Raw genomic sequence first — 21,550 nt, 5'->3', positions numbered from 1 at the left:
CTAGAAGTCACTAGAGGTAAAACTGTATTGTGCTGCGAGAGAGAGCACACAGCCAGGGCTAAATAGCAAACATCTTCTGGACAGTAAAAGTCTAAAGGTCCTTTGGATAGACTTCGTCAGGCAGCTGCGATTTTGGAAGAACAAAGAGCTGAAGAGCATAATTGCTGCTCTACCTATTTACTCCCATACACATCTGCAGCTGTCTTTATCTATACTAATTTCCTTTCCACTTTCATCTCTTCTAGTAGCCTGTAATAATTCTTAGGTGCTCCACTGCTGCTCTTCAACTGACGTTTTTAGGGCTTTTGGCGTTTTTTTGCCTAAGCCCCTGAATGCACCTTAATAAAAGCCTATGTGTCCATGCACACATACAGTAGGTTTTTAGAGGAGTTTGGAAGCAGCAGCATTTGGAGGCAGTCAAAGCTCCTTCTTCTGAACATATAAGAATCACATTCAGGAGAGGAGCTTTTGGGCATATAAAAAGCCAAACGTGTCAGGAGAAACTGCGTTTACAATAAACCAGTGTACATGAGGCCTTATGTGTGTGCTTTGACACCTGCCCCACTGCTTTAGTCTTCTGCTCCCCTGTTCCTAGTCTGAACATCTCCCCTTACTACTTAATTTATGATATTATAAAAAGCACTGTGACGAAAATGTTATAATTTACAGAATAAAAACATGTACACACATCATATTCCTGAAAGTTAATTACAGTATTCTCAGAATTCCAACTTTGGCACGTTAAATTTATAAGCCAATGTGTGGAACTTGGCTGTGGAACTGCCATGTATGTGGACCTTCACCCTACTTTCAGGAATGTTGCTCCCACCCCTCCTCCCACAAAATCCCAGATATAATTTTTTTGGGAGGGAGGGGGGATACCTTTCTTGTGGTAAGTAGCCTGCTGTTCCACCTCAGCTTCCCAGAGCCTCCTTGGAAACTCGCGCTTAACTCATCTCAGGAGGCTTTAGGCAATCTACAACGCATTACATGTGAAAAAACCCCTCTTGAATTTGGGACTTTATGGCAACAATAGAGACTACATTTTCCAAAATAAACTATATAAATATATAAAATCCGTGTCTTTATTCAAAACATATTCATGTTTGACAATTAAGCAAAACAATCCTTAGATTTTGAGGCAAATACATATTGATACATGTAATGAACAATAGATCTACATAATGTGTTGGGCTACTTATGAGTGGTACATTGTTCCAACGCGTTTCGGAAAACATATCTATATATATCTTCATCAGGGACTTGCAATGCCATTCCTGAAAAGCACAACAAACAGTAAGCTACAAAGTTTATTTTACCGCAGTGATCATCTCTCCCTTCTTGAAGGGATGTGTCCTCGGGAAACCAGGACAAATATGTGGTGGGGACCCAGAGTGTCACGCCCCTCAGAGGAGGAGCAGGGTTGCTAGGCGATGAACATAACAAAAAGAGAGCGGGATCTCTTTGCCGGCAACACAAGCCGGAAGTGATTTCATCACGCCCTCAATTCCGCGCATGTGCGGTGTATTTAGGGAGACACCAGGAGCCACGGGGAGATGAATACTTAGTTCCCAGACAGACCGGGGAAAAGGAGGCACCGCGAGCTTGGGTCATACGGGGCGCCAGCAATCTATCTCATTCACTCATTAGCACAGTAAGTCTGCTCTATTATGGACAAAGGGAAGGCATTTCTGTATTGAAAATAACATTTTAATGGGTCTATTCCCTCACTCTCTCTCCCTTTGGCTTTAAGGGACCTGTTTTTGGGAATACACACAGACCCACCAACACTGACAGGGGACTTCAGGTATCAGGCCTCTTTTTCCTGTTCTCTGTGTTAGCTCTGGCTCTTTTCTAAGCGGTAAGACAAAGCGGGAGTTTTGTTATTGATAAGAGAATAGCATTTTTGCACTGGAAATTGCATCTAAATGGGTCTCTTCCCTCACTCTCTCTCCCTTTGGCTTCAAGGGATTGGTTCTTGGGAATATACACAGACCCATATTTACTTATAGAAAACCTCAGGATCAGGCTTCTCTTCCCTTGTCTCTGTGTCAGCTATGGCTCCTGCTGAAGAGGTAAGATAAGTAGGAGCTTTCTGAACCATGAACAGCACCTGTGCAATGTATATCGATATATATGGATGTGCATCATATATGTATATGCATGTGTATTTATATATGTGTATATATATATATATATATTTTTATGCAGAGACATTTCTGAGAGGAGGCTTCTTCCGTACAAATTATCCTGGCTCTTGCATCATTAGGTGGTGGGGTTTTGGCTGTGTCCGGGCAAGGGGTTACAGGTATGTGTGGGATGTCGCCAAGATACTTAGTGCACACTGCTTCACCTGCATATATGAAATTATGTATTATATATGGGATTATTTCCATACAGTATTATTGCTTGTTGTTTTTTCACATTTTTTGGAAACTTTGTAGCTTACTGTTTGTTGTGCTTTTCACAGGCAACATTGCAAGGCCCTGATGAAGATATATATATGTTTTTTGAAACGCGTTGGAACAATGTACCACTCATAAGTAGCCCAACACATTATGTAGAACTATTGTTCATTACATGTATCTGCCTCAAAATCTAAGGATTGTTTTGCTTAATTGTCAAACATGAATATGTTTTGAATAAAGACATGGATTTTATATATTTATATAGTTTAATTCGGAAAATGTAGTCTCATTGTTGCCATAAAGTCCCAAATTCATGAGGTTTTTTTTCGCATGCATCACTAGTATAGGGATGAAGGCAACGCACATACCCTCCCTATGTGAAAAAAAATATTTAGATTTACAACGCATTATGCAAGAACTAGGGGGCTGGCTGCAAGAACCAGAAAGAGACAGCCGGATAACGCAGGAGCAGAATAATGTGGTACGGTACCTGATGGGCAGCAGTGGTGCGTTGGATTACAATAGGGCAAAGCAGTAACGTGTAAGTATGTTTTTTGAGGATAACAAAGAAAACAGTATAGAAGGGGAAAGGAAATTAAAAATGAATATGGGTGGTACAGTTCTTCTTTAGGAAGGTACTAAAAGTACTGTCTCTGTACTGCTCTGTTGCGGAACAAGGCTAAACAACTAGTCGCTACTCGCTACATCATCATAAAATACAGTGTGCCTTATTGTAGTCAGAAGATGACTGATTACAAAATATAGAAGGTGTCTGGAAAACCACCATCCTCCAGATGTTGCTATAAAACATAAATATATTACGATAATAATATCACTCATATATGGCTTAAGACTGAGTGTAAGTGGTCAGTTGATATCCACAAAGTATAGACCTGCCAGTGAAAATGTTTAAGTACACAGCGACCCTCTTGGCGGACGCTGAGGTTTGGACGTGCTCTCCTGTAAACTGGTTCATTTGGGTTATTTCCATAAGGTTTATTTTAAGTATTGAATAAATTACATGGTCAGTAACTTTCAACCAACATGTTATTGGAAAAACAACTATTCCTAAAGTGGAAGGATACACTAACATTGATTTGTCGTTTTGGAAAGCAGCCAACATAAAGAGAATATTAAACTGATAGATAAGGTAAAATACTGAACATAGCAATAATTATTTAATAAGGCCATGCATAAAGCAAAGAAACACATTGATTAAAGTAAATAAATTACCAAGAGTATATCCAAAACCACAACATTTCTGGAATATAGAACACCTTATCTGATGAATGTTAAGTGCCAAACAAGTGAATGAAACTACCAAGACCATATAAAATTCCCCACATCAGATGATCTTATAGAAGAGAAATACAAAAGAGAAAGACTGGATTGTGCATAAACACATAACGATATGCAGTACATATGGGCTCATTTATTTATTCTGCTATTAATACCATGGGCATCCGCAGAACTTTTTTCGGGGGGGGGGGCATCATTTTAAGATCACTCATGCTCCGCCCCTTTTTGCCCTAATAGATCCCCCTTTAGAGCAGGCAGGGCCCCCCAAAGATCTCCTTTAGAGCAGGGGCCCCATAGATCCCTCTTTAGAGCAGGCCAGGGTGCCCATAGATCCCTCTCTAGTCTTACCTTTCACCTATATTTCCCGCGCTACCAGGTTTACCACCACCAGGTACTCCAGGCACTCCCTGAAAAAAAAAATGTATATATATATATATTGTATATAGCCAATATGACCCCCCTTATAGCAGGCCAGGATCCCCATAGATCCCCTTTAGGGCAGGGCAGGGTCTGGATCTGCATGGCAAGTACCCCCTTTTAACATTCTAAGTTGACTTTACAGATTTCATTGATGGGTCTTCTGCCTTTGAGTTTCCAGGACCTTGCAACAGTTATAAGCTCTCTCTTTTCTCGTTACCTTTTATATTAAATAACTGAGAATACAACAGGAAGATTACTCATGTTCTTTTTTTAACAGAAGGAGTGAAACTACAATGTGGGTAGAAACCATACCATGACATATAATGGGGACATCTTACCACTTAAAGTGTATTTTTATGCCGACTTGAAATGAAATGGGGCTTAACCATAAAGTCAGGGAATGTCAGGCCTCAGTGATAAATAAAAAAAAAAGCTAAAATAAATGAGGGGCACAAAAGAGATACTTCTATGTAAGAATGGCATTGTATGGTATCTGCTCCTTGGTAGTTCTTTTACTTTTAAAGTTTATATTGGAATACAGGTTCACTTTAAGTCCTACAGAAAAAAAATAAAGCTGGTAGATGATTTAGAACAGCATACTCCACAAATAAAAATGATGGGCTGACCCTTTAAGATACAAAACATGGTAATAAATTGTCAAGTTATGCCAAAGATTTTAGCACAATCCTATTTAGAATGGAAAAAGATTCTAACATATAATCTCAAAACCTAAATCATTTATGTTGGAAAAATTCAGCCAATTCCTGGTTGTTTTCTGTGGTTTATGGTCTATACAGACCTTACATAACATTTAATGAACAATGAAGTTTTTCTTTAGAAGATTATGCTTTGGCTGGTGGCTTGAATTATGTATCTATCCTACTGCCAAAATCCAGGGAAAAAAAGACTTGAGCTAAAGATATTCTTTAGATCTTCTTAGTTTCAGAGTAATAAATGTGGAAATAATAAATTTCACTAATTTAATACAATATAACATTCACTCCTTTTTTTTTTTAACAGACAAACATCCTTGTGACGTCTGTTTTTTTTCAACTTACTTTAGAAGACCAAGCTGTCCAGACAAAGTAGCAGTTACAGAGTTGAGACAAATAATTTAACATTGCTATTTTAGAGAATTTATATGAAATCAAAGTGGCATCAAATTGAAATGTAGAGGTAATTTTGATAATATTAAATTACAGAATGATTGTATTTCTTAAAGTGGGGGTTATCTCTAAGGATAGCTCTAAATAAAACTATTAACTGCAAGTCAAAGGTAAGCATTAAAGGTATATTGGTGAATAAATTGGTAATAATAAATTATGCAATCTAAAGTTCTCTTATCTGATGTTTATAAATTTTCATCAGAGAACCTCCAGGGATCTATGGGCTGCACCTACATACCTAGGGGTGGAGAAATCAAGGTCCAAGCAGCGGCCCACAGTCTATATGACTCACTATCGAGAAGAAAATTGAAGGGTTGAGGACATGAAGGTGAATGTAATGTACTGATTCAGCAACAGTCTCGTTTCCCCCTGTAGCTTAAAATCGAGTTACTGGACTTAGAGTTAAGAGTTTAAAAATATTATAAATATCTTGTATGAAATAAATCCAAAGTATGAAGTGCTTAAATGCAGATAAACTATGCATTCACTTTTTTTGTAGATATTTACATTTGACAGTTTGACTAAAACGGTAACAGCTATGTCAACTATCAATGAATATTAATATATAATATATTATAGAATATAATATGTTAATTTTACTAATAAGTGTAATGCCTTTGATTCTTCTTTTAGGCCCTGAGATTGTGGTTCAGAATGTGTTTGAAGAGGAGGCCTATTGCAGGGTTTTTCTTCCTGTTTGCCTTTTCGTTGGTGATAATTAACAGTTTTCCTGCATTGCCAGCAGACATAGCTGAAAACATTGATTTCCAGCAGAAAATACAACACAGGAAAGTGGTTCGACACAAACGCCTATGGGCTGACGCTATGGACTTTATCCCTAAACTTGCCCAAAATAATAACCACAGAAGCTGGGAATCTGGCCTGCAGAAATACCACCAAGACTTGCAGATACATACTAACAGCAGCCGCGACTGCAAGGAGAAGAAGAGTTTAGAACAGCTTAGCAAGCAACCACAAAGGAAAATCAACCATTATAAAACCAAAGATAAAAGGTCTGTGGCCAAAAAATCTTCACGTACTGTAAGAAATGCCACAAGAATTAGACCAAAGAATATTACACTAAGAGCCAATGTAAATATGTTTATAGAAAAGTTTCCAAAAGATGAGATCGGTCTCCTTACTGGCAAGGATCTCCAAAACCTGAAACAAAGGAGCATCTTCCCAAAACCTGCTTTGCGTAAGAATAAGTCAGTACAAACTGCTAAAAGTAAAGTGCACATCGAATTTAAAAATGACCCTCCTGTTCTGCCAGATATTCAGAAAACTGACGAACACGTAGTTCCATTAGATAAGTTTCCAAACTCATCGAAAGCAGACGCTGTGAAGAATGGGGAAAATGCCAGAGAAAACTTGAGCAGTAAAACCGTTTTTTTCCAGGATACTTTAACAAAACAAGAACCACATTTGAGATCAGACTGCTTGAAATTTCATTCAAAGCCAGCACAAGTAAAAAGTGAAGCATTCCTAGAAAATTCTCCCCCATGGTTTTCTTCTGATGATTTACAGAAGATGAAGTTATTGGCAGAGGGTGAGATTGTTGCAAAGTCCAGGATTCCTGCACATGGACAGGTTCTTAAAGTTGCTTTGTGTCAAAGCCACCTAGGAGGCAGTTGCCAAAGAAAGAGTCACTGCACACAGGGGTCATGTGGATTAATCAAAAGACCCAATGATTTATATGAGGTGTTAGCATTTCACCTTGATAGAGTGTTAGGACTAAATCGCAGTCTTCCAACCATCGCTCGAATATTTACAAGTGACTTACTGCCATATAAGTATACTAATGGCGCTGCAAGGCCTATTGTATGGTGGGATCCAGACATCAAGCACTTAAATGACACTAACAATGACCAGAACTCTCACGATGTAGGTTGGTTGGCATATCAGGAAATGCTGAAACATAGATGTGGCATGGAAGACTCTGTCACACCTATTGATACTCCACCATGCGTGGGCATCAAGCACACAGAATGGGGCAAGTTGGCTTTGTTTGATTTTCTCCTGCAGGTATGATATTTTATATCCATTCAGATCAGTAAACCATATACACATAGGCATCTCAAAGGAAAATTTAGAGGAGAATGATCAATGTATGATTTAAGTGTTAAACATAATGACTTTATATATGTTTTCCCCAACATGCGATCAATACACTGGAAACATGTGTTGTTCTCCACCTATATTTACATGACTGTTAACTTTTATATTGGCAACCATTTTAGAAATGAAATACTCGTTTCCCTACATTTTAGTTGGCCAGATAAGTGCCCTATACCAGTTAATCCCCCCCCCCCCCCCCGCTAGGTTCCTCCTATACAATGCCTAATTTTCTGTGGGCCAGAACTGCTCCTAGTGTTTTAATACATTGAAATATAAACTATTTTATATACTGTTGTATTGCTTCTTTTCCACATACATTTATTTAAAAAAGTCAAAAAGCAGCAAGATTTTTAAGGTGTATGGCAATCCCAAAACCATTTTTGAGTATACGTGTCAATTACGTATGCCTCACTGTATACTCTTCTTAAACAAATCTTTTTTTGTGAATCTGTTGCAAAGTTTCATACCTTGAGATCCTGCCAGTAAAATCACTTTCTGCTGCAGGCTAACAACACTAAGTCACTGCATTGCAATACGTAGTATTGTCAGCCAATGGTGGGAATTGCTGTTACTGACAGCATCCCAGTTAACCACTTTACCACCGGAGAATTTTCCTGCTAAAAGACCAGGGGGTTTTTTGCGATTTTTTACTGCGTGACTTTAACGGACAATTGCGCGGTCGTGCGACGCTGTACCTAAACGAATTTCAAGTCCTTTTTTTCCCACAAACAGAGCTTTCTTTTGGTGGTATTTGATCACCTGTGCGATTTTTTGATCACGCGCTATAAACAAAAAAAGAGCGTAATTTTTGCAAAAATAACAATATTTTTCACTTTTTTTATATGAAATTCCCCCCCAAAAAAATGTAAAAATCAAAATTTTTTACCATTTTCGGCCAATTTGTTTTACGCTACCTATGTTTGGTAAAAAAAATCGCAAAAAGCGTATTTTGATTGGTTTGCGCAAAAGTTATCGCATTTACTAACAAAGGGAAAGATTTTTGTCATTTTTGGTGTTTTTTTTTTTTAACGAGTAATGGCGGCGATCTGCGATTTTTTTTGCGTTACTGCGACATTACGGCGGACAGATCGGACCCTTGACTGACATTTTTGACACTTTTGGGGGTACCAGTGACATTACTGCAGTAATCAGTGCTATATATATGCACTGTTACTGCAAAAATGACACTGGCAGGGAAGGGGTTAACAGTATTGGACAGGGAGGGGTTAAGTGTGTCCTAGGGGCGTGCTTCTAACTGTAGTGGGACAATGCTATTGGTGTAAAAACAAAGATCAACGGTTCTACATAGTAGAACCGTCTGATCTTCATTTTTACACAGGGAGAACAGACAGGCGGCTTGTTTACATAAGCCGCTCTGTCTTTCTCCCGCTGTACCAGCGATCGTAGTGTGAGCGGCGGACATCGGGTCCACCAGTCACACTCCCGCACTCCTCCGTGAACGAGCCTCGGCGGGCGCGCGCCTCGGAGGCGGCGCGCTCGCCCGCTATTGGCTCTAGAAGGAGTGACAGGCGAGCGACGTAGATCTACGTCACTCTGCCTGGCCGGGGCCGACTGCCACAGTAAATATACTGTGCGCAGTCGGCAAGTGGTTAAGAAACTTTGCAAAAAACTATTTGCTTTAAGTATATGTAAAGGCAAAATGAAAAATACATATTTAGTACATCTCTGAATTACATGCTCATTTCCCTGTGTTTTATTCATTAAAGTGGAGCTCCAATCTCTTAAGTGGAAATTAAAAGTCAGCAGCTACAAAAACTGTAGCTGCTGACTTTAAATAAACATACACTCATCTGTCCCCATGATCCAGCGGTGTGTTCACCCCAGCCATTTTCTCCCTATGTCCTCCCCTCGGCGGCACCAGCATCTTTACTATGGGCACCCAGCTGTGACAGCTGGGTCCCCACTGCGCATGCACAAGCGGCACAGCGCTCTGTGACTAGTCCCACAGTCTTCCGGGACCTGTCATGTGGTGTCAATGGTGTGGCGGGAGTTACTTTGATTGGGGTGCCCGTAGAACCCAGCTTACCTTAGAGAGGTTGGGAAATCCATGTCTCAGCTTCCCAGGTCCCTCTTATGTGCAAGTCACCCTGTGTCTATCAGGGGCACAGGGTGTCTGAGAAAATAATGGGCAACTACTTAATGGACACTGAGAATGTGACAGTATTATTTATTCACAATTTCCCTCAAGAAATCTATGATACATTAATTCCACTGTATCAGAATGATAGAACATTGTATGAGCTTTGCCTCACAGACTTTTTTAAGTTGAAGCCAGACAGTCTGCTACTGGGGTCTCCTGCTATTGTCTGTTTAATAAGGTGTTCTGTGTTTATACTTAGCATAATGTGTAATGTATTTTGTTTTAACCTTGTTGCTGGTAGTCTGGTCATCCAGGCTGGTTTAAGTGCTGAGTTAATTAGCATGTTAATTATAGCATTGTCTGGGTGTGGATTCCAATTTATCTCTTTTTGTCCAGATGGCTAGTTACTTAGCTCAGGTTAATTTTGTTCCTGTATACAATTTCATCTGCATAGGATAATGTAATCAGGCTCACCTGACCTGGTGAGGTATATATTCTGTGTGAGTTTGTTTAATAAAGGGTTCAAGATCTATTACAAGCTTTTCTTGGCTAGTCTTATATGTAGGGTGGCTATAATATCTATGTTCAAGACTGAAGGAAGTAGAATCTGGATGGAAGCACACAAGCACACTGTGGGTCGGTCCCGTCACATTGGTGGAAAGCGGTGGGATAGTGCTTCCTTCCTGTGAACACGTCCAAACCACTACTGGGATCCAAGATTGGGATAGCAGACTTCGGTCACCCCATCGGAGATATGGACCTGGCATCAGTCGTACAACAGTTGTGTTGTACCAGTGTTAACCTGACCTGAATCCTGAAATTAAGTAGACTTTAACAACATTGCATTCCCCGTGCAGTTATGTACCTCTTTAAAATATATGTAGTATCAACTTGTACAGCTGGTAGTATCTATTTGCTATTTTACTCTAATACATTTCCTGCAAAGCCTCTACTACGTCAGGTCTATGAAATTATTCAAGATCAGTACTGGAATGCGTGTTTTCATTGAGTACAAACAGGGGGCACATGGTAGTAATATAGCTAAGCGTTTCCTTCTGGACTGTTTCACTACTAAGTTATACAGAAGTTATTGAGGTAAACTTTGCATTCTTTTTGAAGTCACTTCCCTAGAGGCACTGTTGGATTACTGTTTTTTTTACTGCAGTTAAAAGCAGTTAAAGATAACTCATCATTTAAAAAAAATTAAGGTAAACCTGCTATGCCTCTTTGATTTTTGTTGGCTTTTAACCACTTAAGCCCCGGAAGATTTTACCCCCATTCCGACCAGGGGGTATTTTGCGATTCGGCACTGCGTGACTTTAACGGACAATTGCGCGGTCGTGCAACGCTGTACCTAAACGAATTTGGCGTCCTTTTTTTCCCACAAACAGAGCTTTCTTTTGGTGGTATTTGATCACCTGTGCGATTTTTTGATCACGCGCTATAAACAAAAAAAGAGCGTCAATTTTGCAAAAATAGCAATATTTTTCACATTTTTTTATATGAAATTCCCCCAAAAAAAATTTAAAAAGCAAAATTTTTTAACATTTTCGGCCAATTTGTTTTATGCTACCTATGTTTGGTAAAAAAAATCGCAAAAAGCGTATTTTGATTGGTTTGCGCAAAAGTTATCGCGTTTACTAACAAAGGGAAAGATTTTTGTCATTTTTGTTGTTTTTTTTTTAACGCGTAATGGCGGCGATCTGCGATTTTTTTGCGGTACTGCGACATTGCAGCGGACAGATCGGACCCATGACTGACATTTTTGACACTTTGGGGTTACCAGTGACATTTCTACAGTAATCAGTGCTATATATATGCACTGTTACTTTAAAAATACACTGGTAGTGAAGGGGTTAACTTTATTTGAGAGGGAGGGGCTGTGTGTGTCCCTAGGGGCGTGCTTTCTACTGTGATTGGCTGTGGCTTGAGCTGTAAGGACACTGATCAACGGATCTACATAGTAGATCCATGTGATCAGTGTCTTTACAGCGAGGAGAATGACAGGTCGCTTGTTTACACAAGCTGCCTGACATTCTCCCTCTCCCCCGCCGATCGCCGAGTGGCCGGCGGACATCGGGTCCGCTGGTCACACACGCGGGGGGGTCCGTGACCACGCGGGAGCGGGAGCTCGCCTCCGGCGGCGCGCGCTCGCTCCCTAGTCCCTCACAAGCAAGCAACGTAGCACCAACGTTATTTTGCCTGTGAGGGGCTGACCGCCGACGTAGATAGTCGTGCGGCGGTCGGCAAGTGGTTAAAAGGTACCTATAGGTTGGAGGAAATCATCACAGAGCTGATTATTCTAAAACCTAAAGGTTCCAGCAGAGGAAAGGGGGCTCAACCATGTCATATTATGGCTATTACTTTGTACTACTCCTGAGATTTTTTTCATATTTAAAATTTTTATTTTATTTAGGATATAAAATTTAACATGTATACCACATACAGATACAGATTCCCATGTGAAAAAAAAAAAAGGAATCGAAAAAGAAAACACATAAAGAGAGAAACATACACTACAATATATCTTTTGGTACTTTTATCCCATTTACTTATCCCCCCCCCCCCCCTCACATACCTCCTCTCCCTTTTTCCTATACAACTTCTTCATTCTGTTTTTCCTTCACTCCGAAGATGTTTATGCGTTGAATCTCCTTTAGGGTATTACTGATGTATTCCATATTAAAGATATAATTTATCCTGTTACACCATTCCTTTAATTTTGGGCTTTCTGTTTCTTTCCACATTTTTGGGATTGTCCCCTTTGCTGCGTTTAATAAGGTTGGGACCAGAGTTATTTTATATTTTTTTAATGACAATGTCGTGTTGTGAAATAGACATACCCATGGGTCATTTGGAATTATTATATCTGTGATTTCACTGATGATTTGTCGGACCTTTATCCAAAATTCTCTAATTTTTGGGCAATACCAGAACATGTGAAACATTGTTCTGGTATTTCCACAGATCCTCCAACATTTATCTGTTTTGTCTGGTTGATATTTGTTTATTACTTCTGGTGTAAAATACCATCTTAACAGACATTTGTAATTTAATTCTGTTGTGCTAACATCTGTGGCTACAGACCCCACCATCTTTAATACAATATCTGATTCTTGTTTAGATAATTGTGCCCCGATTTCGTTCTCCCATTTTACTATGAATGGAGGGTTCTCCAGACAGTGCCATTCCGTCAACATTCTATACAGACTTGTATAAAGTACTCGAAATTTCTACTTGAGTAAAAGTACAAGTGCTCGATCAAAAAATTACTTGAGTAGAAGTGGAAGTGCTCGCAGAAAAAGTTACTTAAGTAGAAGTACTAAAGTATTCAACATTTTTTTTACTTAAGTATTGCAAGTAGTTTTTTCAAAAAATTTGCTACTTAAGTACTAAAAGTAAAAAGTACCAGTAGTTTTGAAAAAAAATTTCTACTCAAGTACTGAAAGTAGAAGTACAAGTACTGTGTTATGTAGTTATTAAAGAAAGAAGTCAAAAGTATGAACATCATATTGTTTTTATTATTTCAAATGATTTATTCAAATGATTAACCTGTGTTTGTTAGTAGTTTCTTGATGCACTTTAAGCGCTGTAGCACCATTTATTTGTTTGTTTCATATTTTCTTTTTATTGGAAAGATTTGGTATAGCAGCTTTTATTATACACAGCCTTTATTTTCGTATGCGCTGATTTACAAATGACATTATACACATTTTTTTGAGCTTTATGCAACCTGCCATCTACTGTTCTGGCAGTGGTAATTTTTTTAAAAGTAACGAGTAACTATGCAGCACAAAAAAAAAAATACTTGAGTAGAAGTATCAAAATCATCGAAAAAATGTAGTGAAGTAAAAGTAGAAGTAGGAGAAAAAAATTCTACTCTAGGAAAGTACAGATACCGCATTTCGGTACTTAAGTACAGTGCTTAAGTAGTTCTACTTCGTTACTATACATCTCTGATTCTATATATTTTGATACTCCATGTTTTTCAGTGGAAGTGTAACTTAATTTCTCAATAGTGTTAAGAGTTTTTTCCGATCTAATCGGTTGTGGTAATGATTTAACAAAATGGCACAATTGGAGATATCTTTATTCATCTAATCTTATATCTTTATTATTTTGCTTTAAATTTTGAAATGTCTTGATACGACCTTTGTGAAGTATATCCTTTAATTAATTGAGTGCTACTAATCCATTTTCCAAATTTCTCCTCGTTCCCTGGTGGGAAATATTTTGTGCCATTTAGTGATATCATTGGTGAGTTATATTCTAATTTCAATTGTTTATTAACCCTATCCCATATTTTATGAACAACCTTTGTAAATTCATGTGCACCTTGTGTTTCCCTATATTTTGGTGGTATCCATATTGTTTTGTGTAAGTGAGTATTATTTTGTGCGCATTCTTTTTCCACCCATCTTTTCCCCGTTGCTTCTTTTGTCCAATCAATCATTCGTGTAATAATTACCGCCCTATAATACCTTTCTATATCCGGGGTGGCTAATCCCCCTTGTGCTTTACCTCTTGTGAGAATCTTATATTGTACCCTGGGTTTTTCCGCTGCCATATATATTTTGTTAATAAAGTTTTCATTACCCTAAAAAAGGATGGAGGAATATTTATTGGTAAAAGAGAAAATTTGTACAGAATCTTGGGTAGTATAAACATCTTAACTACGTTTATTCTACCGATCCATGAGATTTGATTATTTGATCTCCTTGTTATATCTGTTTTTATCTCATTTAATAAAGGTATAAAATTAGCTTGATATACTTTTCCGATTTGTGGTGTTATATATATCCCTAAATATTTTCATTTGGTTTTTGCCCAGGTATACGGGAAGTAGGCTTTTAGTGTCTGTTCTTCTTGAGTGTTTAAACTGATATTGAGAATTTCAGATTTTATTGGATTTATTTTGAAGTTTGATCATTTTCCATATTCTTTTAATTATTTTTGGATGTTTGGGAGTGTAATCCTGGGATTCGTAATGTAAAATAATAAGTCATCCGCATATGCTGCTACCTTGTGTTCATCCTGATTCACCTTCACTCCACTTATATCCTTATTTTGTCTTATTTTTGCTAATAGAGGTTCTAGGGTTAATATGAACAATAGGGGGGACAGGGGACATCCCAGTCTCATCCCATTGCTCATCTCAAAGCCCTCTGACAATCCTCCATTTATTTAAATTTTTGCTGTCGGTTTGTTGTATAGAGCCTCTATCCATTGCCTCATTTTTAATCCAATCCCTAACTTTTTTATTGTTTCCTTCATGAAGTCCCAGTCCACCCTATCGAAGGCCTTTTCGCCATCAATCGACAATAGGAGGGAGGGGACTACTCCTGAGATGAGCTGGCACTGAAAGTGTCTTGCTGTGATTACCCATCCTAGTAGAGTAGATGGCCCACAAAGTGATCTAGGCTGATACCTAATGGCTAAAGAATGTCTTCAAATGCACATTAAATCTAGCTTTTTTTCTGCTGTTATTACTGTCCAACATCGGGTCCTGCTTTACCATTCTCCATTCCTTTGGCATTGGGAGCCTGCCTGTGTTTTCTAGGTTGTTGAAGTTGGCCCCTGATGACGTGCTGCCAGATCACTCTGAAGCCGCTGTGTACCACTGCTTGTGCAGCCTCCTGGGATCATTTAGATCACTGAAGCAGTGGTGTCTACTTAAAATGGTTGTAAACCCCTGTAGCACTTGCCCCCTTGAGGGTTGCTTGTAGTTGCATGTTCTTCTGTACCAGTTATAGTAACAAGCAAATAACACCAATATACACAGTATATGACAGTAAGTAAATGAATCTCTCAGAAAGCTATGAACTGCTATATGAAATACTCCTACTAAAGGGGAACCACAGACCGCCCTATAGTACCTGTATCCTAATGAAAGATGAGGTAATCTAAATACCAGTAGCGTGTCCCCTTTAAAAGTAATAAAATAGCAATGTTCAAAATGCAAGGCCTTTCTATTATCTTCACCGGCAGTTGGAGCTCAAAGAAAAGACGATTCCCAAGTGTAGGACAGTGTGAGAAAAGCAATGCAAGATAGCTGGTTCTGATTAATGATGATCCACTAACTGATCCAAATGTAGGGTGTTTGTATACAGTGTTTAAGAGATATAGTAGCAGTTGATAACTGTACTTTGAGCAGGTGCTCTCTCACCAATCCTCATGACCCTCTTATCCCTCTTGACCCTGGAGAACCGAGCAAATCAACTCTCCAGACTATGAGACACAGAGATGGCTGTGCTCTGCTGTCAGTGAGCCCCACCGACTTCGATACCAACAGCGATGCTGCAGGGATGTCCGCGACGTAGCAAGCGTCGTCCGTCCCACCTGGGTGAGTCTTCAAACAGCTGGGTGGCGTGCAGTAGGCCGCAGTCCTCTCTCTATCGGCAGCGGACCGATGAACACACAATGGATCCCGGGAAGCAAGAGTGCGTGGGTCTTATCAGCAGATCCCTTTATAGTCTCTCCCACAATTCCCCCCTGAAGCGAATAGCCTGCTGGGAGGTATAGTCCATAAGCAGTGCAGCAGTGCAGTAATATCTTTTCAGGAGACTACAGTTTCCATAATGCTCTATTCCTGTCTCAGGAGTATGATGCATGAAATCCGAGACCAACACTAGGGGAGCACAGAGACAGTCTGGGAGAGCAGGGAAAAAGTCTGCAGTGTCAGGTAACTGTTCTGCTTCCGGCTACACCCCATTCATATGAAAATTGAACTAAGCACATATGTGCAGCCTTTACTTATCTCTCTCCAAAGCTCTAAGTGCCATTTCTCTCTGGTGCTTCGTTCCTCTGTTATCAGCATAAGTCATTTCTGACAAGTTCTCGGACACATGAGGGAGTTTAGAGGGAGATTAGCAGGGAGCTTGTCTATTCATAATACAGCTTTGCCTGTTCCTTCATTCTTCTGCCTATGTGGAGGGGGTGTGTCCCTGTCCTCCAATCAGCTCTCACACAGTGTAAGCCCAGTGTCCCCACCCACCCCTATGTGCTGCTGAAAGAAGAAGAAAGATTTTTTAACACAATCTGCACTTTACAAAGAGTGTAGAAAGAGGAAGACAGCAGACATACAAGGAGAACTTATGTAGGAGGATGTGTTTCATCTCTGTGTATCATCTGAGGCTGTTCACTTCACTGGGTATATGTGAGTGTTTACAACCACTTTGAGTGATTTCCAGCTGACAGGGGCAACGGCCTGGTATTTCATATACATAGTTAACTGTAATGTATATCATATTGATGCCTGGAATTCTTATGTGTAAAGAAGTAATACAAAAGGTAGAAAATGTTATATTGAAATTGAGCATAAAGAAACAATACAAACTGTAAAAGACATGGCACTCTTTAAGGATGTGAGAGAAGTTTATACATAATATAGGACAGGGGTATTGAATTACAATTCACTGAGGTCCGGTCAGTAAAGTTTTCTTCTAGCAGGGGTCTGAATATCATGTCTGTACCATTGGGCATTTTCACGTGCGCCAAGCGGCATGTTGCTGCAGCACCATGCGGCTTGGTGTGGCGCAATTTTTTTTAAAAAAGGCAAAGGACTTCTTTCTGTGTTTCCTGCAGTTTGTGCAGCCCTTGATGTGTGCATCTAATGCACATGCACAGATCTTAACCCATTCTTACATCAACGTCCTCAGTCCCCACTGCACATCACAGTCCCCTCCCCCTTCACATCAAGATCCCCTCTTGATGAGTGTCCTCAGCTACCCCTTTACATCATACCCCTCCGCCCCTTTCACAGTAGTGTTTTCACACTTCCTTGACATCAACCCCCATTACCAGTAATGTCCTCTGCCCCTATTTACACCATTCCCCCACATTCCAGTCCTCACTCCCCCCACATTCCAGTCCTCGGCTCCCCCCACATTCCAGTCCTCTGCTCCCCCCTCATTTCAGTCCTCAGCTCCCCCCACATTCCAGTCCTCAGTTTCCCCCACATTTTAGTCCTCAGTTCCCCTACATTCCAGGTTTCAGCTCCCCACATTCCAGTCATCAGCTCCCCTCACATTCCAGTCCTCAGTCACCCCACATTCCAGTCCTCAGTCACCCCACATTCCAGTTCTCAGCTCCCCCACACTCCAGTCCTCAGCTCCCCCCACATTCCAGTCCTTAGTCCCCCACATTTCAGTCCTCAGTCCCCCCACATTCCAGTCCTCAGTCACCCCACATTCCAGTTCTCAGCTCCCCCACATTCTAGTCCTCAGTCCCCCCCCCTGTATTCCAGTCCTTAGCTCCCCCACATTACAGTCCTCAGTCCCCCCCACAATTCAGTCCTCAGTCCCTCCACATTGCAGTCCTCAGTCCCCCATTCCAGTCCTCAGTCCCTCCACATTCCAGTCCTCAGTTCCCCATTCCAGTGCTCAGTACTACACATTCCAGGCCTCAGTCCCCCATTCCAGTTCTCAATCCCCCCACATTCCAGTCCATAGTCCCCCCACATTCCAGTCCTCAACTCCACCACCTTTCAGTCCTCAGCTCCCCCACATTCCAGTCCTCAGCTCCCCTCACATTCCAATCCTCAGTCCCCCCAAATTTTTGTCATTAGCTCTCCCACATTCAGTCCTCAGCTCCCCCCCCCACTTTGATGTCCTCAGCCCCCCAAAATTCCAGTCCTCAGCTCCCCAACATTCCAGTCCTCAGTCCCCCACATTCTAGTCTTTAGTTCCCCCCACATTCTAGTCCTTAGCTCCCCTACATTCCAGTCCTAATTCCCCTACATTCTAGTCTTTAGTTCCCCCCACATTCCAGTCCTCAGCTCCCCCCACATTCTAGTCCTCAACTCTCCCACATTCCAGTCCTCAGCCCCCCCACATTCCAGTCCTCAGCTTACTCACATTCCAGTCCTCGGCTCCCCCACATTCCAATCCTCAGCCCCCCCCAACATTCTAGTCCTCAGCTCCCCCCGCATTCTAGTCCTCAGCTCCCCCACATTCCAGTCCTCAGCCTTCCTCCTATATTCCAGTCCTCAGTCCCCCACATTCCAGTCCTCAGCTCCCCCACATTCCAGTCCTTAGTTCCCCTACGTTATAGTCCTCAGTCCCCCACATTCCAGTCCTCAGTCCCCCCACATTCCAGTCCTCAGCTCCCCCACATTTCAGTCCTCAGTCTCTCCACATTCCAGTTCTCAGTCCCCCCACATTCCAGTCCTCAGCTCCCCCACATTCCAGTCCTCAGCTCCCCCCACTTTAATGTCCCCAGCCTCACCACTGCAATCCTCTGCATCTCCCCCCCCCCCCCCCCCACATTTAGTCCTTAGCCCTGTGTAACTTCATCCCCCTCACTGTCCTACCTTACACAGATGGATCGGAGGGAGACATGCTGCGCTGTCTGGATGGAGGCGGGCTTTGCAAGATAGTGATTGGCTGCTAGGACTGCCCTTCATCCTAGCAGCCAATCACCTGCTTCTTAACCTCGGCAGCTCTGCCCTCCATCCAGAACTGTCCCGCCTCCCGCTGTCAGCTCTGTGAGGATTACAGAGGGACAGCAGGGGGAAGAAAAAAGCTCCTAAATGGCAGGACCGCGGGGGTCTGAATGGGAGAGTGACATGGTCCGTATTTGGCCCGCGGTCTGCCATTTAGTGGTGGCTGATATAGAAGTCACAACCTAGATAATTAGGAGTTAAGCCAGCTATAGCTGGTTCGAATCTCGACTGGTTCAGGAGAGACTGGCCAAGATTTGAGCCATGTACAGGCAGGCTGATTGTACCCGAGTTGATCAATCGCTCCAGCACAAGGGATTTCTCATGCAATTATTTCCAGAGACTATAGTCGCTAGCAATAATCACTATATGTTCTCCCAGCGGGCATGGCTCCCCTGACCATTTACTAGGAGACCATAATAGCTCTGCGAAAGAAAATCGCATCATCTCTAGCTGGCTTTGTACAGAAAGCAGACCTCTTGCAGTCAAACTAGATGTAAGGGAATGATGCAGAAAGGGAAGTAGTTTACAACATAATAGAAAATTAAACAAGAAGCTTTCTTTAAGATGGAAAAATGTGGGTGTTATTTGAATATATGAACACAGTGTATTTAGGCTTCATGCACACTGCAGCTGATAAACTCACGTTTTTGTGAGTTTGGACATTTTTTTTTAACAGCCCTTAAACTCCCCTCTATGTTATTCTATGAGTCAATGCACACATGAATGCTTTTTTAGGTTTTTTAGGAGGGGAGTTTATGGGCTGTTGTTTGAACGCACTAAAATCGCATTCAAGAGCAGTTCTTCTGACCACAAAAAACGCTTTTATCAGCCTTCGGCGTTTTTTACATTGCAGAGCTGAATGGAAGCTGGTATAATTTTACAAAAATGCTGAAAAAAGGTGAAAACCGTGCATAAACGCAATTTAAAACCGCAGTTAAAAGCGTGTTTTTAAAGCAGCAGTTTCCTGCCAGCAATCTGATGTCCAGAAAGACTTTATTTGAATGTCCTGTGTGCATGGAGCCTTATAGGGAGGGCGGCTTGGCAGGAGGAGTCCCAAAGCTCCTAACTTACCTAGGGTCTTAATCTGACTGTGCATCCTACAAGCATTGACATGAACAATTACAGTGCCTTGGAAAAGTATGCATATTCAATTTTCCACATTTTATCATGTTACAACGAAAAAAGTAAATAGTGATAAATCAACCCAAAGTGGCACATAACCGTGAAGTGGAATTAAAAAAATGTTTTTCAAAATGTTTTACAAATAAATATCTAAAAAGTGTAGCATGCATTTGTATTCAGCTACCTTTACTCTGATACCCCTAACTAAAAAATAGTGGACCCAATTGCCTTCAGAAGTCACCTAATTAGTAAGTAGAGTCTACCTGTGTGTAATTAAATCTCAGTATAAATACTGCTGTTCTGTGAAGCCCTCAGAGGTTAGTTAGAGAACTTTGGTGAACAAACAGCATCTTGAAGGCCAATTGTCAGTTAAAATAATGCAGTGCCGTATCGCAAAAAATGGCCTGGTCATTAAGGGGGGTAAAACCTTCCAGTCCAGAAGTGGTTAAATGATTGCTCTCTGTCACCCACTGTGTCCACCGGAAGTGGCAGATGACAGATCACTGTACCTGCCTACTGCTGGTACCCAGAGATGTATAGTAACTAAGTAGAACTACTTCACTACTGTACTTAAGTACCGAAAGACGGTATCTGTACTTTCCTGGAGTAGAATTTTTTTCTCCTACTTCCACTTTTACTTCACTACATTTTTTCGATGATTTCAATACTTCTACTCCAGTATTTTTTTTTTTGTGCTGCATAGTTACTCGTTACAGTTATAAAAATTACCACTTCCAGAACAGTAGATGGCAGGTTTCATTTAGCTCAAAAAAATGTGTATAATGTAATGTGTACTTTTGACTTTTGACTTTTTTCTTTAATAACTTTACCATTAACAAACTTTTGACTTCTTTCTTTAATAACTACATAACACAGTACTTGTACTTTTACTTTCAGTACTTGAGTAGCAAAATTTAAAAAAAAACTACTTGCAATACTTAAGTACAAAAAATGTTGAATACTTTAGTACTTATACTCAAGTAACTTTTTGATCGAGCACTTCCACTTCTACTCAAGTCACTTTTTGATCGAGCACTTCCACTTCTACTCAAGTCACTTTTTGTTCGTGCACTTGTACTTTTACTCAAGTATGGGTTTCAAGTACTTTATACAACTCTGCCGGTACCATGTAACCACTGTGACCAATCAAAACAGGTATTCATGCCTTTCATTTTGTACTATTGTAAAGAGCTCTGTCACAGTCATCACATGGTATAGACAGGGCCAATCACAGCCCATATGTACCATGTGATCAACTGTGGCCAATCACAGCTAATCACAAAAGTAAACACTGAATGAATGGTTGCTTATAACTGTAAAGTTCACAGTTATAAGCAACCATAGTGTTTAAAAAAAAAAAAAGAAAAAATGTTTGATTACTTTCCTACAGTAGTACAGTGTACCTATGGTAAAACTGTATTGCTCTGGTCACTATATGTAAAAAAAAATTAAAAAAAAAACGTAAAAAAAAAGT

The 21,550-nt window shown here is 40.6% G+C and overlaps 1 protein-coding gene across 1 annotated transcript in view; it reads left to right on the top strand.

The window, feature by feature from the left end:
- Window positions 1-21,550, top strand: part of GASK1A (golgi associated kinase 1A) — a 67,394-nt gene that overhangs the window by 15,587 nt on the left and 30,257 nt on the right. The window contains exon 2 of the mRNA XM_082258638.1: window positions 5,927-7,318. Coding sequence (XP_082114764.1) covers window positions 5,927-7,318 — 1,392 coding nt within the window. The remainder of the gene's footprint in view (window positions 1-5,926; window positions 7,319-21,550) is intronic.

Source organism: Pelophylax lessonae (genome assembly GCF_965119305.1).
Source record: "Pelophylax lessonae genome assembly, chromosome: 5".
NCBI lineage: Eukaryota > Metazoa > Chordata > Amphibia > Anura > Ranidae > Pelophylax > Pelophylax lessonae.
Note: the sequence above shows the minus strand (reverse complement) of the source record. Positions and strands in the feature narration are given on the sequence as shown.